Genomic DNA, 24,522 nt, shown 5'->3' with positions numbered 1-24,522 from the left:
CCAGTAACAAGACAGCTGCCTGCAAGTTCCTACCACCCTCCCCACAATCCTGTACAAAGTGGAGAAAAAATTCAGTTTCCACTGTTCCCCACACACAGAGCAGTGTTGAGGTAGTTTTGAACAACACTACCACAACCCCAGCCCCTGAGACACCCAGCCTAAGAAGATTCAGAGATAAACTGCCCAGCAGTGGCCATGTTCCACCCTCCCTGGCTCCTGTGAGCATCTCAGCTGAGAGGAACGTTACCCAGTCATAATCCAGTCCTACTCAATCCCTGATGGGCAATATGGTTAAAAGAAAAGCATCCAGCCATCTCCCACCCTTGGAGTACACAGCCTGAGAAGTTTCAGAGAGGAACTTCCCTGGCACCAGCCACATTCTTCTGCAAGCACCTCAGCTGAGAGGAATTTTGTCCAGTGCCAGCAGTGACCCAATCCTGCTCTATCCCTGGTATGCACAACTGAAAAACTTCATGGGAGTAAAGCCCCCAATTACCACCATGTTTCCAGGCATGAACAGCCTAGGGGATCTGAGGTCCTGCTCCTGGGAAAGACATGCCCATAGTAGTAGCAGAGAGGAAAAACAACTTTTTGTGCCATTGCACCTATACAGGTCCCCTGAATTGGTCACCCCTATACATTGTCTGACAAGACAGCATGAGTGCCACAAAGAGGGTTCTGTGATTCCTGCCTCTGGCTATGAACAACCTAGGCCAACACTAGTATCTAAGCAGAGTACAAGAACCTCAGGCTCCTCATCACTACTGGAGCACCTAATACCAGAAACCCTTTCATATAAAAAGGCCAATATCCACAGTGCCTATGAAAATTCCATCACCTATTAGAGGCCACTACTCCCATTGCAGGGGTAATCACATAGGGTACACCCATACACTTTCTACACTACACCTGTCTGAACTGCTAGAGTGTCCTCTCTCTTGCATAACCCACAGAAATGATGTTTTTATCCAAATCCAGTACAGTATATGCTATTCTCAGATTCACTAAGATTCACTAATCAAGTCAATGAAGTTGCAGGAAGATTACACTGTGCTGCACAACTGGAAATAAACTCAATATTGCATAACAAATTGATACCCCAAGACACATCTTTAGGAGACAGTCACTTACTAAGGCCATCTCACAAAAGTGGTAGAATCCATTTCATCAGATCTGCAATGCTCAATATAGAAACACAAGAAATATAGGGGAAATGGTAATAGGACACCCTAAAGGTCATAATTCTCTAGTAACAGATTCCTTAGATATCAGATTGGATGATATGACTGAAAATTAGTTTAAAAGATGTTTTTAAAAGCTCAATGAGATCCAAGAGAATGCAGAGAATTAAAAATTAGATATGCAATCAGAAAGACAATGCAGGACATGAGTGAGAAATTCAGCAAAGAGGTTTCAAAAAAGAACCCATCATAAATCTTGAAAATGAAGAACTTTATAAGTTTGATAAATTCAGCTGGAAGCCTCAACAAAAGACTAGATCAAGTGGAAGAAATAATATCAGAGGTTGAAGACAGGTCTTTTGAAATATCACATTCATGCTGAAATAAAATAACAATGAAAAGAGCATACAAGGTCTTTGGGACATAATTAAAAGATCAAGCATCTACATCATCAGCATATACAAAAGGAAAAAAATAAAAGATTAAGGGCATAGAAAATCTATTCAATAAAGTAATAGCAGAAAGCTTCTTGACGGGCATGGACATCCAGGTACAGGACCCATATAACCCCAAACAGACATTTCTGGTCATGATCTTCACCACAACATATCATAATCAAACTGTCAAAAGTACAGGACAACTAGGGGCGGTGACACATACCTGTAATCCCATCAATTCAGGAGGCTAAGGCAGGAGGATCACAAGTTGGAAACCAGTCTCAGCAACTTAGTGTGACCCTGTCTCAAAATAAAAAATAAAAATAAAAAGGGTTGGAAATTGCTCAGAAAACTCAGAATGGAACCACCATTTGACCCAGCTATCCCACTCCTCGGTCTATACCCAACGAACTTAAAATCAGCATATAACAGTGATGCAGCCACATCAATGTTTATAGTAGCACAACTCACAATAGCTAAACTATGAAGTCAACCTAGTTTCCCTTCAATAGGTAAATGGATAAAAAAGATGTGTTTTAGATATATATGTATATGATATAATATTACTCAGCCTTAAAGAAAAATGAAATTATAGCCAATAAATTGATGGAGCTGGAGAACATCATACTAAGTGAAATAAGCCAATCCCTCCCCCAAAAAAACCAAAGGCCAAATGTTTTCTCTGATATGCAGATGCTAATTCACAATAAGGGGAGGGGAGGGCTAGGGAAAAATAGTTACTTGAGATTAGGTCAATGGGAATGAAGGGAGGGGAAGGCGATATGGGGATAGGAAGGAGAGTAGAATCAATCAGACATTATTACCCTATGTACATATATAACTATAAAAATGGCAGGATTCTACATCATGTACAATAAGAATGAGAAATTATACTCCATCTATATATGATATATCAAAGTGCATTCTACTGCCATGTATAACTAATTAGAACAAATAAAAAATAAAACAAAAGGTTTGGGATGTATCTCAGTGGTAAAGCAGCCCATGTTCAATTCCCAGTACTGCAAAAAAAAAAAAAAAAAAAAGCAAAAAGCAAAAAGAAAGTACAAGACAAAGAATTTAAAAATCTGCAATAGTGCCCAGTCACATTTAAAAGTAAACCCATTGGACTAACAGAAAATCTTTAAGAAGAATCCCTATAGACCATGAGGACATATTACTTCAAATTCTGAAAGAAAAATAGCTGCCAACAAAGATTACTACATCCAGCAAGGCTTTTTCTTTCAGAATTGGATAAATAAAGACATACCAAGATAAACAAAAACTAAGTCATTTATGAGCACCAGACTAACCTTTGTAGATGCTTAAAGGAATCCTAAACTCAGCAGTGAAAGAAAAATAAACACCACCATAATAGCATGTGCAAATGTACATCCCACAAGAAGAATAGATACACAATAAGAAATAGAAAAGAATGAAACATTATACATACAGTAAACCATCAAACCACAAAGATGAAAGAGGACAACTCAGAGAAAGAATATTCTAAACAACCGGAAGAAAACAAAATGATAGGTACAAGTCCATACCTTTCATTAATAACTGTGAATGTAGATGATCTTAATTCTTTAGTTAAATGATATGGACTGGCTGAATGGATCCAAAGATAAGACCCAACAATATGCTGCCTACAAGAAATTCACATTAGTATGGACACACAGACTGAAAGTGAAAGGATGGAAAATGCTAGTCCAAGCAAATGGAATCTGAAAACAAAGAAGCCACACTTAAATCTGACAAAACACACTTTAAACAAAAACAGTAAGAAAAGACAAAGAGAGTCACTAATGATCAAGGGTCAAATCATCAAGAAATAACAATTAGAAATTTTTATACACTGAATAATGGAGCACTTAATTTTATAAATCAAACATTATTAGACCTAAAGGGAGAGATAGGCTCCAGTACAATAATAGGTAGGAATTTCAGTACCCCACTTTGACCAAGGGATAGGTCATCTAGACCAGGTTAAAAAAATTTTTTTAAAAAGCAGTTAAACCACATTGTGGATCAAATGGACTTACCAGTTATTTACAGAACATTCAACCCAATACCTACAAAATACACATTCATTTCATCAGTGCATGGAATTTTCTCTGCACTAGAATGAAGACACAGAACAATTCTTAAATTTTAATAATTGAAATTTTATACTATATCTTTTCTGATCACAATGGAATAAAACTGGAAATCAACAACATGAGAACTTTAAAAATTATTCAAATGGATACTGAGCAATGCACTTTTGAATAGTGTTATCATTGAGGAAGTCAAAAGGAAAAAATTTTCAATTCCTTGAAACAAATGAAAATGAAAATAAAACATACCAAAACCTATAGGAAACAATGAAAACAGGGGAAGTTCATAATAATGAGTTCCTACATTTAAAAAAATACAAAAATCTAAAACAAGCTAATAATGCATCTCAAAATCTTGGAGGAACAAGAACAATTTCTATATACAATTAGTAGGAGAAATAATAAAGGTCAAGCAAAAATAAATGAAATAGAGTCTTAAAAAACAACACAAAAATCAATGAAGAGCTAGTTATTTGAAAAGTTAAACTAAATCGACAAACCTACAGCTAGACTAACCAAATAAAGAAGACCCAAATAAAACTAGAGATGAAAAAGGATACATTACAATTTACACTACAGAAATTCAAAAGATCATTAGGGATTATTTTGAAAAAATATATACTAACAAGTTGGGAAAATCTAGAAGAAATGGAGAAATTTCTGGATATACATGACCTACCAAAATTGAACAAAGAATATTTTAAAAACTGAACAGACCATTAAAAAGTACTGAAATTGAATTTGTAATAAAAAGTCCCCCAACAAAGAAAATTCCAGGACTGAATGGCTTCACTGCTGGATTTTATGAAATTTGAGAAATAACTCTGATACTTCTCAAACTATTCTATAGGATTGAAAGGGAGGGGACCCATCCAGATTCTTTCTATGAAGCCAACTTTATTCTGTCACCAAAACCTGACAAAGACAGAAGAAAAGAGAGAAGTATAGAACAATATCCCTGATTAACATAGTTGCAAAAATCCTCAACCAAACACTGGCAAATTTAATTCAACAGCACATCAAAAAGATTTTACACCATGATCAAGTTGGTTTCATTCCAGGGCTACAAGAATGGTTCAATGTATGCAAAGCACAGTATAGCCCATAAATACAAGGATAAAAATCACGTGATCATCTCAATAGATGTAGAAAAAGCCTTTGATAAAATTCAACATTGCTTTATGATAAAAACTCTGAACAAATTAGGTAAAAAGAATTATACCTCAACATAATAAAGGTTATATGTAACAAACCCGTATCAAACATCGTACTGAATGGGGTAGAACTGAAAGAATTTTCTCTAAGATCAGGAGCAAGACAATGTGTCCACTCTTGCCAATCTTACTCAATATGGTACTAGAAAGTTTAGCCAGAGCAATTAGACAAGAGAAAGAAATAAAGGGCACACAACTAAGAAAGTCAGTCAAATTTTTTTCTGATGTTTCCACACATAGAAAAGCCCAAAGTCAAAAGATTGTTAGAACTGATAATAAATTAAAGCAGTAGGATACAAAAATCAGTAGTGTGATTTTTTTTTGTTTTTTGTTTTTTGGTTTTTTTTTTTTTGTATACTAATAAAGAACTCTCTAGAAATAAACAAGGAAAGCAACCCCACTCACAGTAGCCACAAAATAAAATATCTAGTAGTAAACCTAGGAAGTAAAATACCTCTATGTTGAAAATTACAAAAATAATTAGAATTGAAAGGTGAATATAATCCCCCACCCCCATTTCATGAATTGGAAGAATTAAAATTGTTAAAAGATCCACAGTATCCAAAGATCTACAGATTCAAAGCAATCACTATCTAAATACCAATGTCATTTTCAAAGATAATTCTTCAAAAACAATCCTCAAATTCATATGAATGCACAAGATTCCAAATAACCAAAGAAATCTTGAGCAAAACTATCAAACCTAGATGTATAACAATACCTGATTTCAATATATACTACAAACCCACAAAACAACAATAAAAAACACCAGCCTGGTATTGTCATTAAAAAACAGACACACAAACAATGGAAAATAATGGAGAATATAGAAATCTATGCATTGACAGCCAACTGAGTCTTGACAAAGGTACTAAAACATACATTGGAAAAAGGACAGCCTGTTTAACAAATGGTGCTTGGAAAAACCGGATAACCACATCCTAAAGACTGAAGCATGACCCCTGTCTCTCACTCTATACAAAAATCAACTTGAAATGTAAGACCTGAAACTACTAAAGAGAAGCATAAGGGAAACATTGCAAGATATTGACACAGATAATGAGTTTCTGATAGGAAGGCACAGGAAACAGGAGCAAAAAAATTGACAGATGCAATTACAGCAAACTAAAAATCTTATGCAAGGAAACAACAGAGTGAAGAGAACCTATGGAATGGGAGAAAATATCTGCCAGCTAGTCATCTGACAAAGGATTAATATCTAGGATATATAAATTTAAAAACTTACTCAAGTTATTCAATTTAAAAATGAGTAAATTACATGAACAGTTACTTCTCAAAAGAAATAAAAATGGCCAATAAACATGAAAAAATGCCCAATCATTAACCATCAGGAAAATGCAATCAAAACTACAATGACACATCATCTCACCACAGTTAGAATGGCTATTGCCAAAAAAAAAAAAAAAAAAAAAAAAAGAAGTGCTGGAGGATATAGAGCAAAAGGAACACTTTTATTCTACTGGTGAGAGTATAAATTAGTAAAGCCATTAGGGAAATGAAGGTTCCTGAAAAGCTAAAAATATAACTACCATATGATGTAGCTATTTCACTCCAGAGTATATATTCAAAGGAAATAAAGTCAGCATACAGAGGAGGTACCTGCATACCCATGTTTATTGGGGCATTCGAAAGAGGTAAGAAATGGAACCAGCTAAGGCATCCATCAACAAATGAATGGGTAAATATGTATATGATATACATGTATATGTGTGTATATGCAGTGGAGCCATGAAGAATAAAATTTAGCAGTGAAGAATAAAATTCTGTCATTTGTAGAAAAATGAATGGAACTGGAGGACATTATATTAAAATAAGGCAGACACAGAAAAACAAGTGACCAGCTTTGTCTCTATGTCTATCTCTCTCTCTTTCATATGTGGAGACTTAAAAAAACAAAACAAAAAAACAAAAACCTGAGAGTAACACCTTTAGTGGACCTCCACCATGAAAAGGATAATTCCAGCAATTATGTTTGGAACTACAACCCAAATTTCTCCTTTCACTCCTTATTTCCATGGGCTCTAGTATCATTGATTATCTTTTATCTCAGGAAACTTTGATGTTGAACTTCAATTTCTTGAAAGTCTTTAGACAAAGTCTTGCTTAATTCAGTATTAGTTCAACTTTTTGAAGACTGATTAAGAATGTCAGAAAATATAACCAAGCAGTATAAAAAGATGTGTAGAGATATAGGAGGTGTTCATTTTGTAAGTCCAGAGAACACTGGATAGAAGCATGGGCTCTGGCAGCCTGTCCTGCAGCACAGAAGACACTTGGCACTTTTCCTAGAGAAGGCCCATGCTGCCACTCCTAAGCCATTCTGCAGTTACTCCTATTGATGGCTGTTGGTCTCCTGAGAAGGGAGGTCAGGAGAACTGAGCCACTGTTCATCTCTCCTGGGCAGGCTCACCAGCTTGCACTTTCCAAGTAGTGACTCCTCTAAGTAAGTCTTCATCCTTTGCCTGAGTTCCTGCCCCTTCTTCTTCCGAGTTACTCCCTATCTGGAATCTGACAGGTGCTGAGTCTCTTCCCTGGCTTCTTCCCCATTCTTCCTCCTGCCTCTCAGTCTGTTCCAACCTGCTAGGTCCAGGTGAGTGGCTGCACACATTCCCCTACCCCAAAAGCCAGTGCTCCATCAGAAGCCACTGATGTCTTAGTCTCACAACAATATTCCAAAGAGAACCTAAAGGAAATATTTTTCTCTCGAAACTCCAAGATCTGAGGCTTTATATGATATTCTTCTTTTTATCTCTCTTGACACTAGTTCAGCAAAATTGTCTTCTCCCAAACAAAATTATACCTGAAACCCAGAATTTAGTTATTTAGCATTTAAGTTAATTTGTCCCAAGATCATTCCAATTCAGTCCATTTGATTTTCCACTTAAAAGTCACCTTTTCTATGGCTTCTGAACACCATTTACAAAAAAGGAAAAAGAAAAACTCCATTTTCACAAATCAGTGCTCCAAGGTCACAGCCCCTTTTCAAAAAGCTTTCTCTTTAAAAGCAAAGATTAATTTTCACATATTAAAACAGTTACAGTTAAGTAGCACAGTAAAGTGCTACAGTTCAGTAGTGCCCATCCACCTCCCTTTCTCTTAGCAATTTCACAAGAGACAGTGTGAATGACAGCTCATACTTAGCTCTGTCTATGCACGCCTGCAATCCACAGCCTTGGGAGCAATTATCTCTGCTGAGCAGGTCACAGGCTGAAAGCAGGGCCTGAGGGAGTCCTTGGGAGATCCTGCTGTCTCACTTTATTATCCCAGGTGTTCATATGGGAGCCTCTATAGAAACCCTATGCCAGTACCCAAAACATGAGGCTTTTCAATTGCCTTTGACCCCTTGGATTCAACAATCACAGATATCACACCTGGGGGCCTATTTTCCAGGCCACTAAACCCTTTTCAACTTCCTGATACCTCTTCCCAAACCTAGCCATGGAGGGAGGTATCTTTCCACCAGGCTCAAGGCTAGGTTCCAGTTGGATAATACCCACATATACATCTACTTCAAAGTTAGATTAAACTCCAATTTGATTGACCAACAGGCAAGGTCTTTTGCAAGCAAAGTAACCACACAGGGCAGAAACAGATGCCTTCCATGTGTTAGAAACTTTTGGCTTTATGAGGACTTTGCAGCTGCCAAAGATGCTACCCACATCTTCTACTTCTCAGATCTGCTCTTAACAGATCTGAGAAGTATAATTCTTGATAAGACACCACCCTAGTCTACATGGGAATTTATTTCAACATTCAGTAATAATTTACAAACCTATGCAAGAATGTGTGCAAACATCTTTTTTCATTCTTTAGACATGCCTGAGACTCACAAGGTCCCAACTGCAACTGGGAGAAAGGAAGGTTAGGGCTTTGTCCTTGTACAGTGATGTTTCCAGATTTCCAGCATTCAGGAAATCCCTTATGTTTTCTCCATTTTTCATACATATATTTCACATACATATGAATGTGTGTGAATATATATCATCCTGTTCTCTTATTTCAGGGTTGTAACATCTGTCCTCTGTATATACATATTTATATATATATATATATATGTATGTATATATACATATCAGAAATATGCTTTTAAATACATTTTCCACAACATAGTATGTTTCTTCTTATTCATTGCTTCCTGGTTTGGAGGGACTGACATTCAATTGATAAAATTTCCTCAACAATCAATAATCCTTGATTGTCTGTTCATACCCAAGTGTGGGTTCTAAAAATTTGATTGAAAGTTGTGAGTGAACAGCAGGGCTTCACTGTAGGGTCACTAGCTGGGCTTTTAAGTTGGGGGACCTCAATTTCAGTATCTAAGTCTCTCAGAGGTCAGATTCCTCAATGGAGACACTTCCATTTCCTGCCTGGTTACCAACTCTGCAGGAAGCATGTAAATGTGCACCTAGTTTCCTTTCTCTGATAGGGAATCCAGAATCTCAGTGGCATCTGGGGTCCTAATGTAGAGATGGTCTCTTTGCCCTTTTCAGATGATAAACCTTCAGGCTTTAGCTGGGGCTAGGGAAAGGCAACTGCCCATCCATTTAGGGTAGAAAGTAGAGTTTAAAGATTTGAAAAAAAACAAACTTTCAACCAGTTCTCCTTTACCCTCACTTCCCGAGGAAGTTGGACTGCCAATTCCTGGGCCTCTTAAGGATTTTGTGGCTTCAGATTGTTTCTCAACTTTCAGTATAAAGGTTCGGTTTGAATCTAAGTTACACGTCACACAGTCATCAAATTCTCAACTCCCCAAATTTTGTTTCTATTGTCTCATTTCATATACTCCCCATTCTTGTATTTATGCCTTTCTAAAAGTATCTTAGCACTGTTTATCAGGTATTTAGAAGGTTAAAAAAAAATACATGTGTTCAATCCACCATCTATACTCATAATAATATTTCAAAGCAACATGCTTACAAAGGAGCAAAGAAGTGTGCCAAAAATAAATGTGGTAGTAACCTTTGGAAATGATGAACCACAAAATAAATGTGAATCCACATGATGCTGTTGAATTAACAATTAAAATGAAACTAAGAAGTTAGATACCATAAGAAATTACTCTTCTGATACGTCTTCCCCTTAAGAGAAAACTATATGTAATTTTGGTTTTCATATTTAGGAGACATATGGGAAAACCCTTGAAAAATGAAATCAAAAAGTGACTTACAAGATTATTAAGCCTATAAATAATAGTTATTTAACCTTGAGATTAAGAAGTAACAATATTATCAAGTATATGACTGATTTCCCAAGGGAAATATTCCATAACTACTGTTTGCATAATGGAGTAACAAAAGAAAATAAGTTGAAGTTATACTAAGAAAATGGGTAATTAAACATTTGGGCAGTAGGAGAAAAAGAATTTCAAAGAGTCACAAATTCTCTCTATGTAACAGAAGATAGACATGAATCAGAAGACATCTGAATGTCTCTTCCTACTCTGAATAATGTAATTTATCATCACATTAATGTCTTTTTCCAAGGAAGCCAAACCACTGGTCTATTTGTTAGATTGCTGTGGTTCTGCCTTGGCAGATGGAATGTGTGTGTTTGGTTTATGTACACCTCTAATCTAAACTCTTTAATTTCCTGCCTCATTAGAAAGCATAGCCAAAAACAGTTTAATTGACTTAAGATCCCTGAAAACAGAGGAAAGGCAATTAAGATAACAGGATTTTACAATTCATTTAGATGCTCAGAAACATATTATTTTAAATTATAGAGCATTAGGGTAGGGTTCAGAAGAGGCAATTAGCCTTATGCTAAATGACTGTTTCTGAAAGTATCTTAAAGTCAGATAATTTATAGCTAGATTTAAATTGTTTTGCTAAAAATATTAAAAACCACCCAAAGCAAAATACTTGTAAATTCAGTTCATACATTAAAGGGAAAAAATTAGTACTGTGAATATTTGTGTTTAGACATTGAATGCATTCAAAGACATTTCAAATAATAGTCAAATACATAAATTAAGTGCAGAATAACACTATGCATTTTAAAATGTGAACACTGAAGTTCATGCTATAGAAAACAGTTTATAATACATGATTAATTTACATGCACAATGATTTGCAACACTATAATTGCATGTTAATTACATGTTCATTTCATCTATTGATTTACTGGAATGAAATATATTAACATCAATGAAACATCCAGGCAGAAAACATTTTATGAGAAGGCAAATGATTTAATGTCATTTCTTGCTATGAGCACTATCAGATCCATATTGTCTTGCAGTTGTCATTAAATCTGTGATGTTTCCATTACTTTCTGCTTAGGATGCGAGTGTAGTAACCTCTGATCATACAACTAATGTTCAACATCTTTTGGGATTTTTCCCCTTAATTCTCAATGAAAAATTTTTAACTTAACTTCTTAGTTTAAAGGCCTACATTGTTTCTATTTTTTTTTAATTGAAAGTCCATAGGAAAGCAAGTGTTACCCCAAAGTAATTTATCAAATTTGTAAAAGATAGATATCTAAGTGAAACATACCTTTGCAGTTCAACTTTGTAATTAACTAAAATGAGCGAGAAGACTGAAGAGAATTGAAGTGATTCCTTACAAGGTCTGCATGATCTGGCCTATGTGCTTTCTAACCAGTAGCTATAGTTCCTAGAATGTTGCCATCATTTGGTCTTTATTTAGGAAAAAAAAACAAACACTAACTTCATCTGTAAGAAACTGTTGTGCCCAGTGGCTCAAGAACCCACAAAGACCACCAGAGACCACGATCAATGCAAGCAACAAAGAGTCATTTATTAGCAAGCTCGAGCCTGGTCCTCCGCGTACTGGTAACCGGTGACGCTAAGAGGCCCCGAGCCCATGTTTAGCAGGGTTTTTATAATGAAAGGCAAGCAGTTTTTACAGTGCTCTTTTTGATTGGTTAACATATAAAATTGCATACAAAGCATGTTATTTTAAGTTCTGGGTCACCCTGACCGCTAGGGGAAGGGTGGTCGGCCACCTGGCCTTTACAGACAAAATAAGGGACGAAAATAATTTGCGGCTTTTCTGAGGGGTTGAGGCCAGTTTGGGAAAAGCCTCATATTTACACAAGTGCAGGCTTTTTCTATCTTTTCAAAACTCTTCTGGGAAGATTTATCTGAAGGAAACCCAGGCTGGTGTTTTTACATATAATATTTCTTATTATACTCCACATATTCTTGAAAAAATCATCTTTACACTTTACAAATGAAATCATTTGAATTACTGAAAGATTTTGCTTTTTGAAGATACTGTGTGAAAAAGAAACATCATTAATATGCCCCCCCCTCCAGTTTTCTATTTTAAAGCTAGTTATCCACAAATTAACGTGGATATATGTATATGTGTATATTCAAGCTTATATCCCTGTATATAAAATGTATATATGGTGATATATAAAAAATAAATTTAAATAAATAACCCAGTGATGGATTGTATTTATAATAGACCTTAACTGAATTAATGATTTTACCAAAATGAATTCCAAATAGTAGGAAAATATTGAATATGCATGGGAGGCAAAATTTAACTGAATAATGGTCTATGTGGGATTAATAACCAAGAATTAAATAATGATGTGTAATTCTAAAGTGACCATTCAAAAAAGTAAATGAGAAGGAATACATTGTAATTATATTAACAGATCCCTAATCTGTTCTATCAGACTTTTCCTAATCTGTTAAAGATCAACAAATAATCTTTATAGGACCTGGGCTCATAAAAACACAGACAATAGTTCTTATTTAAATGATCATCTCTCCATGATTACAGAACAAGAGCACTTAAAGCAAAAAGTATAAAATCTGTAACACAAAGTCCTGCTTTTATTTAGCAAATTCAGTTAATATATCTTGTTCAAAAACTTAAATTGAAAATTCTTCCATTTTCATATTTACATTTCCTTAGACTATTTTCAGTATACTATAAATTTCATGAATATACCAACTTACTACAATGTATGCTTTCATCTAAAACCCTATGACTAATAACTGAGTATTAATAGTTGCCACCCAGGGTGCCCACAGTAAAGGTGCTTCCACCATCTGTGGCCGAGCTGGCCTTGAGGAGCCACCTTGAGTGCTTTCTACCTACCTGAATCCTTTCTCCAGGATCTCGAAGAATAGAGTTAGGCTCCAGGCAGTTTGGTCAATAAAGGACAATGACACGTTCCTTGCGAAATCATCATTGCTTACTTCAAAAGTATTTAACTCACAAAAAGATTTTTGTATCTTTAGTCAACATTTTTAAGTGTACTGTATAATGCCAGTTTCCCATAACTTGTGTGTTCTTAACTTCTTTCTTCAGGTTCACAGAAATGTACAAAAGTATTTTATTTTCACTGTGCCTACAGCTAGAATTCAGAGAGGATGCTCTTTTGTACCAATGCTGATTTTCCCCCCTTTGGCCAAATCAGAGACCCTGATTGAATAAGGGTTCATTGACTAGAAATCTAACCAGAAGTGAATAATAAGGGTATCTAAGAAGATATCTTCTTTAAAAAGTAAATTAGTTATTGACAAGGTACAATATTTGCCCACTATAAAGCTTAAATAGTGAAGTCAGTGAATGTGGAGCTAATGGCAATATTTTCAATAAACAAATCTTTATTATTAATCCATTTTCATTCAAGGATAACAATGGTCATATATCATATGAGTTGCCTGTTGCTGCAGAAGAAAACACCTACAGATGTCAGTGGTTTACAACAATAAACATTCATTAAGTTACATTTTCCATGGATCAGGGACTTGAAGGTTGCTTAGTTGTGTCATTCTAGATCCAAATCTATAATGAAGGTACAGTAAGGATGTCATTCAGGGCTGCAGCCATTTGAAGTCTTGATTGGGGATGATCTGCCTCTAAATGCATACACATGACTGTTGGCAAGTGACATCAATTCCTCTCCATGGGAGACTTCTTGAGTGATCTTACTACATGGCAGCTGGCTTCCTCAGCAACTAGGAAGCCATGGTATTTCTCTAGTTGCACATTATCAGTTCTGGTTTTTTCTATTCATAAGAAAACTCAGCCCTCACTCCCAACTTTGGGAGTGTCAAACAATCTGTGAACATATTTTAAATCAACACATATTTACAACATTATTGCAAAGTGCTCTAAAGTTATTAAAACCATTTTGTAATGGGAACCTAAATTCTCTCCACAGTCATAACCAGAAGTTAATTAGATTTCAGACTAGTGTTCTATCCACTAGCCTACTTCATTTCAGGAGCCCTGAGAATTCAAAGCCTCTGAGCAACACAACTGTGTAATTGATTTTGTGTCTTAAAAATATTTTGTAGTCAGAAATCAGATGTGCTTAAATTTGAAATTGAATTCTAAATTTCATGTAAAATCTTTTGAAAAAAATCATCAAAAATATTTATTACATATTTTTTTCTTTCATAAATGAAGAGAGGATGGCTGTGTTTCTATCCCAGCTCAAGCTACCAGCAGCAATGTTGGCTGCTCAAGCTCATGGGAGGCCTGGTCCACCAGGAAAGGATGGGTTACCTGGGCCACCAGGAGACCCTGGACCCCAAGGTAAGTCCTCAAGTGTAATATTTGTTTACCAAATTTTAACCCCCGGTGTTTATAAAATGCAAATTACAGTTTATATATAAAATATAGAGTAACTTGTTAATATTTGACTTTCTAGAAGTAAATACTTCAAATTTAATTACCTACTATTCTAATTGCATTTTAAAAAAATTTAGTACAACAATAACAGCAATGTGTGGTTTCATATCATTATTAATGAATCTTATGGTTCTTTATACTCCTTTTAGCTCTAAGTTGACAAGACTCATTAGAATCTTAAGGAGACTGAGAGACTTAGAAGATTCTACTACAAATAGTCTCCTTGGTCCAAAGTATATTTGGAGGAAATTTTAGAATCCTTCTGCTATAATAGAGCTTAGAGATAGCAACTCTTGAACTTTAAAGAACCCTCAATAATTTCTACAGTCATTAAAGGCAAACTTAAATTAAATTAAATTAGCAAAAAAAAAAAAATTGTTCCATTGATGACAACTTGATAAGAGACATGATCCTAAATTTGGCTTGACTAAATGATTCTGATAAGGTTATATTGTAGAATATGGTTAGCAGTCAGCAAAGTGGTCAAATAGGCATAGGTTTATAAGAGTCACAAATTTTTATAAGGAAATACCAAATTCAGTGAGTACATACCACAAAAGGCAAGACCAGAGTAACTGAAGGGACAGCTTCACAAAGTTATTCTTAGGGATTCTGGGGGCAGTTTACCAGGGTCAGTTTGAATTCTAGAATCCATTTTCAGTCACCATGTACTCAAAATTAGCCCCAGCAGGCTCCACTTAGGGACATGACATCCCCCATTCCAGTTACACACAGAGATGACTAGACATACAGAAAAGCAGACACCCCAGTAAACTGGTTTCCAGATTTAACAGGACTATCCTGCCAGCCCTAAGCACAGACCTACCCCAGCAACCCTGCCTAGCAAAGTGGCAGGACCCCAGTCACCAGTGAACCAGTTCTGAGCTGCTGGGTAAAGTCCTGAAACTATTCCAACTCCCACAGTAGTGCTCTGTAAGCCACATGGGGAGGGAAGAGAATTTTCAGTGCTTCTTCCCTAGGTGACTCCAGATTGCATCCCTCGACTCACCAGAGACAGCTCCTCTCTTCCATAGCAAGTGGTGTTTGGAGGCTACTCTGGGCAGTAGAACTAGAAAGCGGAGGACAGCCCCTAAGGCAAGAGGCCATGGCGACTGCAGGAGACTTACCCAGGAGATTTTCCCTCTGAGGTTGACTAGAGCCCCTCCTCCTAGCTGGCTACCAAATTTGTTAGTGGAAAGGGTGGGTCTGCTTACCCCAGAATGCAAACCCCTTAGTAATCTAAGAAGCAAGGCAGCGGTAGAGAAAGCCCTTTTACTAAGCAGAGCTAGCTGACTAGAAGATGGAGGGCCATCTTGTCCCAAAGCAGTTACAGAAGATGGTTCATCACAGACTGGGGGGCACCTTCTCACAGGTGGAGGAGATCAGACACCCATCTGATCCTAACTGCCTCCTCACAAGATACTTTTCAGGTCTGACGAGATCATTATTTCCTGGGGCTATCCTTGTCATTGATTAGTTTGCTCACTTGCAGCTCCTGACCTGTTACACAGGGGACAAGCTAGAGTGGGTTGCCCCTGGCCCTTTTGCTAGTCACCAAACTCCTAATGAAAGAAAACATATTTCATCTGATTATTTTGGAAGACAAGTGTCAGGTGAGTTTAATAGGGAGTCGAACGCAAGATCTGATCTCAAGGCTCAGCTTCACGATCACTCTAGTTTTCTACACAGGTATCCTACCTTTCTCTTAGATCATAGGAATGTTTGACAAATTGTTAGAGCAAAATGTAGAATCAGAGCTAGCCTTCTGTGTGTCCACTATTCGTGGGTGGTTATTATCTTTCATCTGTTGGGTCTGTTTTGAAGTCGGAGTATATGAGAACTGGAATGAAGATCTCGAAAACTCAACTGAAGATGCCTCAGATCACATGAAGAGCAAGCAGTGCTAATAACAACAGAAGAAAACTTTGGACAGATTCTTCAAACATTGGTGATCTAAAGGAACAGGAAGAATGGAAAACTGACTGACCAGGGGAAACATCTTTGGAACTGGAGTTACCTGTTTTATACAAAAACAGATCCTGGAACCCTTCCACGTGTTGGGAAAACCCATCCATCAGTCAATTCCAAGTCAGCAGTATTAATGACGTTTTTGGAAACTTCTATTCATTACTCCACTTGCCCTCCCTTTTCTAGAGATTTCTATGCTACTCTACCTATAAGACACTACAGACCACTTTGATTTTTCATAGGGCTTTGGGATGCAGTTCTTAAATTTGAAGAATTTTGCCATATGATTTCCAATTTTTTAAAACCAAGGTTTACCAAAATTGATCAAACTACTGTCCTGCCGTGGGGTTTCTGACAATAGACACATCTCTTCTACAACTTATTAGTTGTCTCCTCAACCTTTTAATCATTTGTTAAATTTTCAGAAATGCTGCAGAAAAGAAATTGTAAAGAAAAATGAGATTCATTTTTATAGAAGTTTGCCTATGGTTAATGCTGTACTGATAATCCCATCTAAAGGAACAGAGAAATCTTACTGGGAAAAAAAAGTGAAAGTGTAGAAGAACAAGAAGAAAAGAAAACAAGGTTTCTTGCTGTTTGATTTCTGGTACCTCTACAGGAACGCATAAGAAACTGAAGTGTTTTTCTTTGGTGGATAAATAAGTATGAAGTGCTCAGAAGACGAAGCCATGTATATGACTTCAAAGCTTTGCTCTGTAGATTTAAATTTTTTTCTTGAAAGGGAAACCAAAAAAATGCATATGAAACCACTTCCTTAGTGACCATGCAAACCTCAGTGTTGTTGTCTGGACTGCTGTTCTTCATCCTGATACAGCACAATTGAATTTGAGAAAGGGCCGAAGTAAGAAACAGCACAGAAAGGGAAAGGAAGTGGGGCTTCTATGGGGTACAGTGTATCCTGCCCACTCATGGATTCTATTTGATGGTGGCTTTTGTGAATTTTCTAAAAGACATATGGTTCTTTCAGTGTTTGTAAGGAAAGAAAACCATCATTTAAAATTAAGTGGTTTGTTTTGAAACATGTACAATGGAGTCCTTTATTTGCTTCTTATGTTTAGGGAAAGGCAAACACGTTAAGGGGCCTCATAAAGTTTCCTATGCTTATTCCAGAAGCAGGAGACTGTAGAAAGCAATGAGAAAATCAGTGTGTGACAAATAGAAGTATGCAATCCTGGTTAAAAAAGGGAGGTATACTCCTACTAAGACTCTGATAATGAAATCCTGTGGGTCCCCTCTCAGCACCTTGATCTTCTTAGTGAATAAGAGCAATTGGGTCACCTTTTTGCATTTTTTCTAAACTCTCAAAGGGATAATTGTCGCTGTCTTTTTCAATTCAAAAGCATTTGCAGAGTTTTATTTTAGCCATTCTGTTGAGGTCTGCCTATTGCCTTCTCACTGTGCCTTGAGAGGAGAACTTGTCCTGGTGTTTGTGCTTCAGGTGGGCAGCACCTGGTCTGATAGTGAGTGAGAATGTGCTGCATCAGAATCAAAGAGATCCTGAGAAGCATGATCCAACCAGGTTCTTCTCTACAAACAGAAGAGGCAAATTCTCCTAACACTGACTTTCTTGGATGAGTTTTTGAGAAATAACTTTACTTAACCTCATTTTAAAGCACAACTGTTCAGTTACTTATCCACTGCTATGAAAACACTGAGGAATAAATACCACATTTGAAATTCCTATTTGCTTCAGAAAGAACCCCACACATGGGGTTAGTAGGGAGGAAAAGACTCATCCATTCCATGTGCCCTCCATCAGTTTTAAAGGAATATTATGGGAGTTGTTGTTCTTATTTTTGAACTTTAAAAATTTAGGTATTATTGGCTTATAAATAAAGGAAAACCTGTTATTTGTAATCCAGTGGCCCATAGGATAATTTATGTGACTGGCATGGATTTGACCTTTCAAATCTGTTAGCAGCGGGGCCTTTTGTGAGTGTGGGCACAATGATTGAGGGCAATGCCAACAATTAGTAGACCATAACCAGGGAAGCTAGACAACTTGTACGGCATGAGGCACCCCAGCACATGAAGAATTGTTCTTCCAAAATGCCAATGATATCCTTTTTTCTGGCCTCCTTTGTCCAATAGTCATGTAGATGTACAGATGTGTAATTTTAAAAGTAAATCTCTGGAGTTAAAAACTAAAATCTTCCTACTGGTAATGTATACAATCTACCTCCTGAAAATTACAAGCACCATGTTATACCAATGGCCACTACCTCTATATTCTTTCAGACGTTGCTCTTCTGTTTCTGCCTTCCTACCTAAGCTACAGTGGTGTCAGACTGTCATACTGTGTACTTAAAATCTATGGAAATAGAGGTCTGCTTGCACATAGACCAGCCTCTTCCAAATTTAAAGAGGGGCCTACCCTAAAGAAGTGAAAGGCTAAATCCTAGAAAAGGAGAAAATGTAATGACTTTGTTAGCACTCCTATCTGACAGTTTGTTATGAAGCAATTATAAAATAAGATCCTATGACTTTACAGCAGTTTGGAACCTTATTAGGAAATTCAAAAGTAGAAAGCACTACTGTGTTTGTGCAATTCAATGGCTTAATCTGTTACTAACAGATAGTTATTAACCTAATGAACTGGGAAATTTGTACAAAGAAATTGTTACAGCTGACAGGAGGAGGGTAAATGTGACCTTATTATACATATAAATTATACAAATTGTCCGGTTTTTTTTGTTTTGTGATACCATGTGCCCTGTAATCCATGTGGAATAATGTATTTTTTGCATTATATTAAAATCTGAACATTGAATTTAAACTAAACTAGTAGTTTGTTTAGCTTTTGAAAAATAGGTGTTTTTTTGTTTTTAGTTGCAGATATATTTTTCATTTGGAATTGATAATCCCCTTGTTAATCAAAAATTCACATATCTTTTCTTATTTTTCTTCCTCTTTTTTTTAGCCTATTAAGTACTTATTGAGATAGCTTGAGATAGCTTGACAATCCTTATGTGATACAAAGACCTGGGTTGAACTATTAAATAAACCTCAGGCAATAAATGTTATTTTACTCCAGAAATGCTTAAATAATGGATTTAGAAAGTGCTTTGAAGTGGCCCTAAGTTCATCCTTCCATGTGGTTCACATATGCTAAATGAAAGCCACTTAAATCCTGGAACTGTTTTAAATTTGAAAATTTGAATAAGTATCAACTTAGGATATTGTGCCACATGTTCAAGCCCCTGTTCTTTCTAGGATCTAGGCTTGTATTGATCATCTATAACATTGTTTCCAGATATTAATGTGTGAAATGTCCTGCTTTATATATTCCCAAGTATTACCGTAGCTGTGAAACTCTTACAGCTCAGAGCCTTTTCTTCAAATTATTATATGAATGCCAACATATTTCTTTCCATTATGTTCACATTCATGGTCATGTCACACCTGTACAGCAAAGAAATAATGGTGTGGTAATTACATTGCTGTTGTGATTTAGATAATGTGTACACTGTATGGCCAAGTCAGAATTGACCATGGTAACCCCAAAACTAATGTCTAACTCTCAACAGCAATGGGAAATAAACATACATGCTCTTCTTAAGTTTTCTCCTCCCATCATGTTCTGTTATAATGACAAATCTTTAGGACAAAACACAGCCAATTTAGGGCCTACTGTTTCCTACTGAGATGCTGTCTTACTTAGATCCTTCCTGTGTATGTTCATGGTTCTGTGTAATTGCTGTGTTTACTCAGGACTAGGAACAATGTTTAAGCTATTGTATAAGCATGAAAAAAATCAAAAATAAAAACTATTTACCATAGCTGTGAAACTCTTACAGCTCAGAGACTTTTCTTCAAATTATTATATGAATGCCAATATGCAAAACATATAAGCATGTTTGGGGCTTTTATAAAGCACAAATTGCTTTGAAATATCTAGGTCAGGCAACAAGAAGCATATTCTAGAATCAAAATGATTTTATCTATTTTTTTTTTTTTTTTTTTTTTTTTGCCTCCAGGAACTTTATATTTTTCTAGAAAGTAGAAGACCATAAGTTGGTTCAGGACAAATATACACAGACCTTAGACCTAATTCATTTTTGTTAAAGGGTGTGTTTGTGCGTGTGTGTGTGTGTGCGTGTGTGTGTGTGCGCACGTGTGTGTGTTGGGGATGGAATCCAGGGCCTTGCATATTCTAGGCAAGTACTGAGCTATACACCCCCAGCCTTGCTATAGTATCTTAAGATGATGAAGTATACTTGGGATGATCCCTCAATCTTCCCTTGTTTTCTAGCATTGTTGAATCTCCTGGTCCTTTGGTGTTATAAACAACCATGTTAAAACATGGGGTTGCTGTTCTAATTTTATTATAAAATATATTGTGTTGTTCTGGTCAGCAATTTGAACAAAGACCTGACTCAAGATGAACTGACTCACATATACTTTTGCTGTCATTTATTGAAATCATGAGCTGTTTGTTCCTTTAATTTCCTTTATTTGATAATCAAATAAAATCCAGAGTCTTGTATTATCTTGTCCTAATGTTAAACAGAACTTTTCCAGTATACTTCTTTTATTTAGCCTGTACCTACCCTCCAAAGTTCCTGTTGAAGAGAACTCATACACCTTGTCATTGTCATTTGAAAGAGATATATGATTTATGTTAAGTGAAGAAATCACATAAACATCATGATTCTGAAAATGGTTCTTATATGTGCTATGTTGCCATAGAGCACTCTTACTTTTTCTGACTCTTTTTATCTCTTCCTTAGGTTACCGAGGACAAAAGGGAGAAAGAGGTGAACCTGGAATTGGGCTGCCAGGGAGTCCAGGTGTTCCTGGGACTTCAGGTAATGATTCATGTTGACTGTAGGGAAAGAGAATGGATAGTATGTGCTCTGCATTCTAACAGGGTCTTTTACTTCATTAGCTATGGGTTTGCCAGGCTCACCAGGTGCCCCAGGACCCCAGGGCCCCCCAGGACCCGGTGGAAGATGTAACCCAGAAGATTGCCTCCATCCTGTGTCTCATGCCCATCAGCGGGCAGGTGGGAAATGAGTACACCTGAGGAAGACTCTGTTCCTGGTGATACCTCTTGCCCTTGGAGCTATCTTAATTCTGCCAAACTCTCAGTTTGTGGGCTGCTTTTCTTTTCTTTTTAAAATTCACTGTAGGTCAGACATTAAATGTGAACGTTTGAATCCTGCTCCTACAATAATTTCAAATTAGTATTTCAGATTTTCCCCAAATTCATTCCACATTTTGCCTTATCAATACTATGATTTTTATTCAGTTTTATATGAAACATGCAAGCAAATCTTGTCATTAGTTCTTCAAAAAAGGCATCATATGATTTGGTAGACTGATGATGATGTACATTTTATAGACTTGTCAACATGTGATTGACCTTTGATCTCTGAATTCTAAAGTTTCAGACTTGAAGTTTTCTTAGCATTTAAATTTAGTGTCATTGCTAAAAATTTTGTCAACTTTCTTGTGCATTTCTCCTGTTGACCTTTCTTGATTACTTTTACAAGAATTCTTATGCCATCTTACATCCATCCTACTTATGCAGAAAAATATTTAGGCAATAAGAGCTTCACTTTATAACTATGCTTTGGAAAAAATACAGGAGACTGTTTTATCAGGAAGCCCAAAAGCTCACCATAGCCAAGAGCTAAAGTGATTTTGTTTATTCTTTATATAATGAACTTAATTCAAAGCAATCACTACTGGCATGAAAACATACTGCATGGGGGGGAAAAAGGAACAAAGTGCCAACTGTTTAAGAGTCCCACAAGAAAGCCTAGCCCTCTGTTTCCCCTTCACTGAGTTCTTATTTAGTGAAGAGAAGAACGCTATTTTCCCTAAGAGGTGTTTGTCGGTGAAGGCACAGAGCCATCTTTGGTATTCATGAAGCTTTAATGGCCTCAACAAGATCTTTGAGCCCCTGCACCTGTTATCCTTTTGACCTCATGACCCTCAGACTTTAAGAACCAGCCACCAGAACCAAGGACAGATTTGTAGCAACTGAAGAAGAAACCTACTTTCCCTAGTAGATGAATGTGTGGTGTCAGCAAATGGATATTGAGAAGGTGAAGCCCAATAGCTCCCAAGGAGAGTAATGTTTCTCTAGAAGCTTCAGCACGGCAAAGGAAAGCCATGGGACCACATGTGCAACTAGCACTCAGATGAAAGAGCTAACACACTCCTCAAAACCACATCCTCCGAGAGGAAACAAAGACACAGTGATGGTCAACCATTTTACCACATGGTATTTTTATGCCTATCTATACACCATTCTGAGAAACTCGTGGTCTCGAAAACAAGAGTAGTACACATGAGGATGTTGCTGAACCTAGCTGGTGGATCCCACAGATGCTGAGAACACACCACCAGAGCCCTTCTGTCACAGAAATCAGGAGTTCACGCCTCTTCAAGGAGCAGTGCAGATTCTAATTGGGCATGATTGCTTTTGTCTGTTAGTTGAAAAATGAGTTTAGCAAAGCAAGCCCACTGAAATTGGAGAAAGCTGTGAACAGAGTTATGCCTGTGGAGCATCCCTAATTTAAGACAGGGTTTATTTAAATGCACCCATGATTTGAACTGATTTTTATTATCGACGAATGAACTGCTGGTCAGGTACTGTCTACATGGCTGTGCATAAGTATACAACTATTTAGTTGTTTCATATTGAATTTTGCTGTATATTTCAATTCCAAGTTTATTTATTTTATTTTCCAAGGTTATTTTGCTTTTAACTTTAAATACATTTTTTTTTCATTTTGTTTCTTGTGCAATACCTACAATGGTGCTGTGGTTTAAACTTAGACAATTGGAATATGCATATGCGTTTTGCATATGCATTGCATTGGTAAAATAATAATTTATCCCAAAAAATGTACATAGATTTAAAAATTTGGTGCTATCTGTATATTTTGAGATTTTAATTCATTGAATTTTATGAAAGCTCACAACTTATCTGACACATTAATTTACTTGAATTTGTCATACATAAAGCCAAACATTTTATATGTTTTCAAAGAGTATTTTTTCATATTAATAGGTCATTTATCTTTTTGCCTCTTTACTAGTTCAAAAATATTTATTCTATCATTTCAATGTTTTCATGAACTCTTTTTCTGATGGGTGATCAATGTATTTTGTTTAGTTGATCCTTTCATATACATAAAAGATGCAATTCATTCTCTTGTTTTATAAATTCTGTTTACTTTAATTCTACAGAATATGCCATGCATCCTTTTTTATGAATTATATAGTTAGGAATGTTTTTCTAAACTCCATGAATGTTTGACTGGTTTATTCCTATTTCAAGGATTTGGATTTATTCAGGTAATGTGAATAGGGGAGGAGACAAAAATATAACATTGTATGATGCATACTACAAAGTGGAACTGTCACAATGACTCAAATTGGTTTTTTGTACAGGGACATTTAACTAAGTCTGACATAACTAGGGAAACAGGGCTGTGTTCACATGATACAAGCCTCTCACCCTATTATTTTTTATCTTCAAATACTTTTTCCTGCCTCTGCTGTATTCACACAATGTGCAAAAGAGGGTTGCAGAAAACACTGGGTGTAGTGAACACAACAGTAGATGAAGTGGAGATCTGGCAGATGCCCCGATCCTTTAATAAAAACAAAGTGGATAATTTGGGCCCCAAAGTAGGGTGGGAAATTCTCTTCTAAATAATTTGATGACTGCAATTGCTCTGTACCATTTTTGCCATTCCAAAATATTTGTTTACTTGCACATAGATGTCAGTGATGTCCATAACAGGGAGAAAGAATTATTAAATCTCATTTGATCAAAATCTTTCTGTGTAAAGAATAAGTTTTGAATTCAATTAGTATTTATGGCCTTTGGAATGGAAAGAAAAAAGGAAGAGTAACTAATACCTTTGTTAATTGTTCTTCCCAACTGAGGACAGTATTACTTCTAACCATAACATATACACAGCCAGTCGACTTCT

General features: G+C 36.3%; 1 protein-coding gene across 1 annotated transcript in view; it reads left to right on the top strand.

The window, feature by feature from the left end:
* Positions 1-23,602, top strand: part of COL19A1 (collagen type XIX alpha 1 chain) — a 331,364-nt gene extending 307,762 nt beyond the window's left edge. Inside the window, exons 50-52 of the mRNA XM_079146513.1 lie at positions 14,354-14,482; positions 21,298-21,375; positions 21,456-23,602. Coding sequence (XP_079002639.1) covers positions 14,354-14,482; positions 21,298-21,375; positions 21,456-21,583 — 335 coding nt within the window. The 3' untranslated portion in view covers positions 21,584-23,602. The remainder of the gene's footprint in view (positions 1-14,353; positions 14,483-21,297; positions 21,376-21,455) is intronic.
* Positions 23,603-24,522: the final 920 nt, after the last annotated feature.

The sequence above is a fragment of the Sciurus vulgaris genome, assembly GCF_902686455.1.
Source record: "Sciurus vulgaris genome assembly, chromosome: 7".
Lineage (NCBI taxonomy): Eukaryota > Metazoa > Chordata > Mammalia > Rodentia > Sciuridae > Sciurus > Sciurus vulgaris.
The sequence above is the reverse complement of the archived record's forward strand: the minus strand, read 5'-3'. Positions and strand labels throughout refer to the sequence as shown.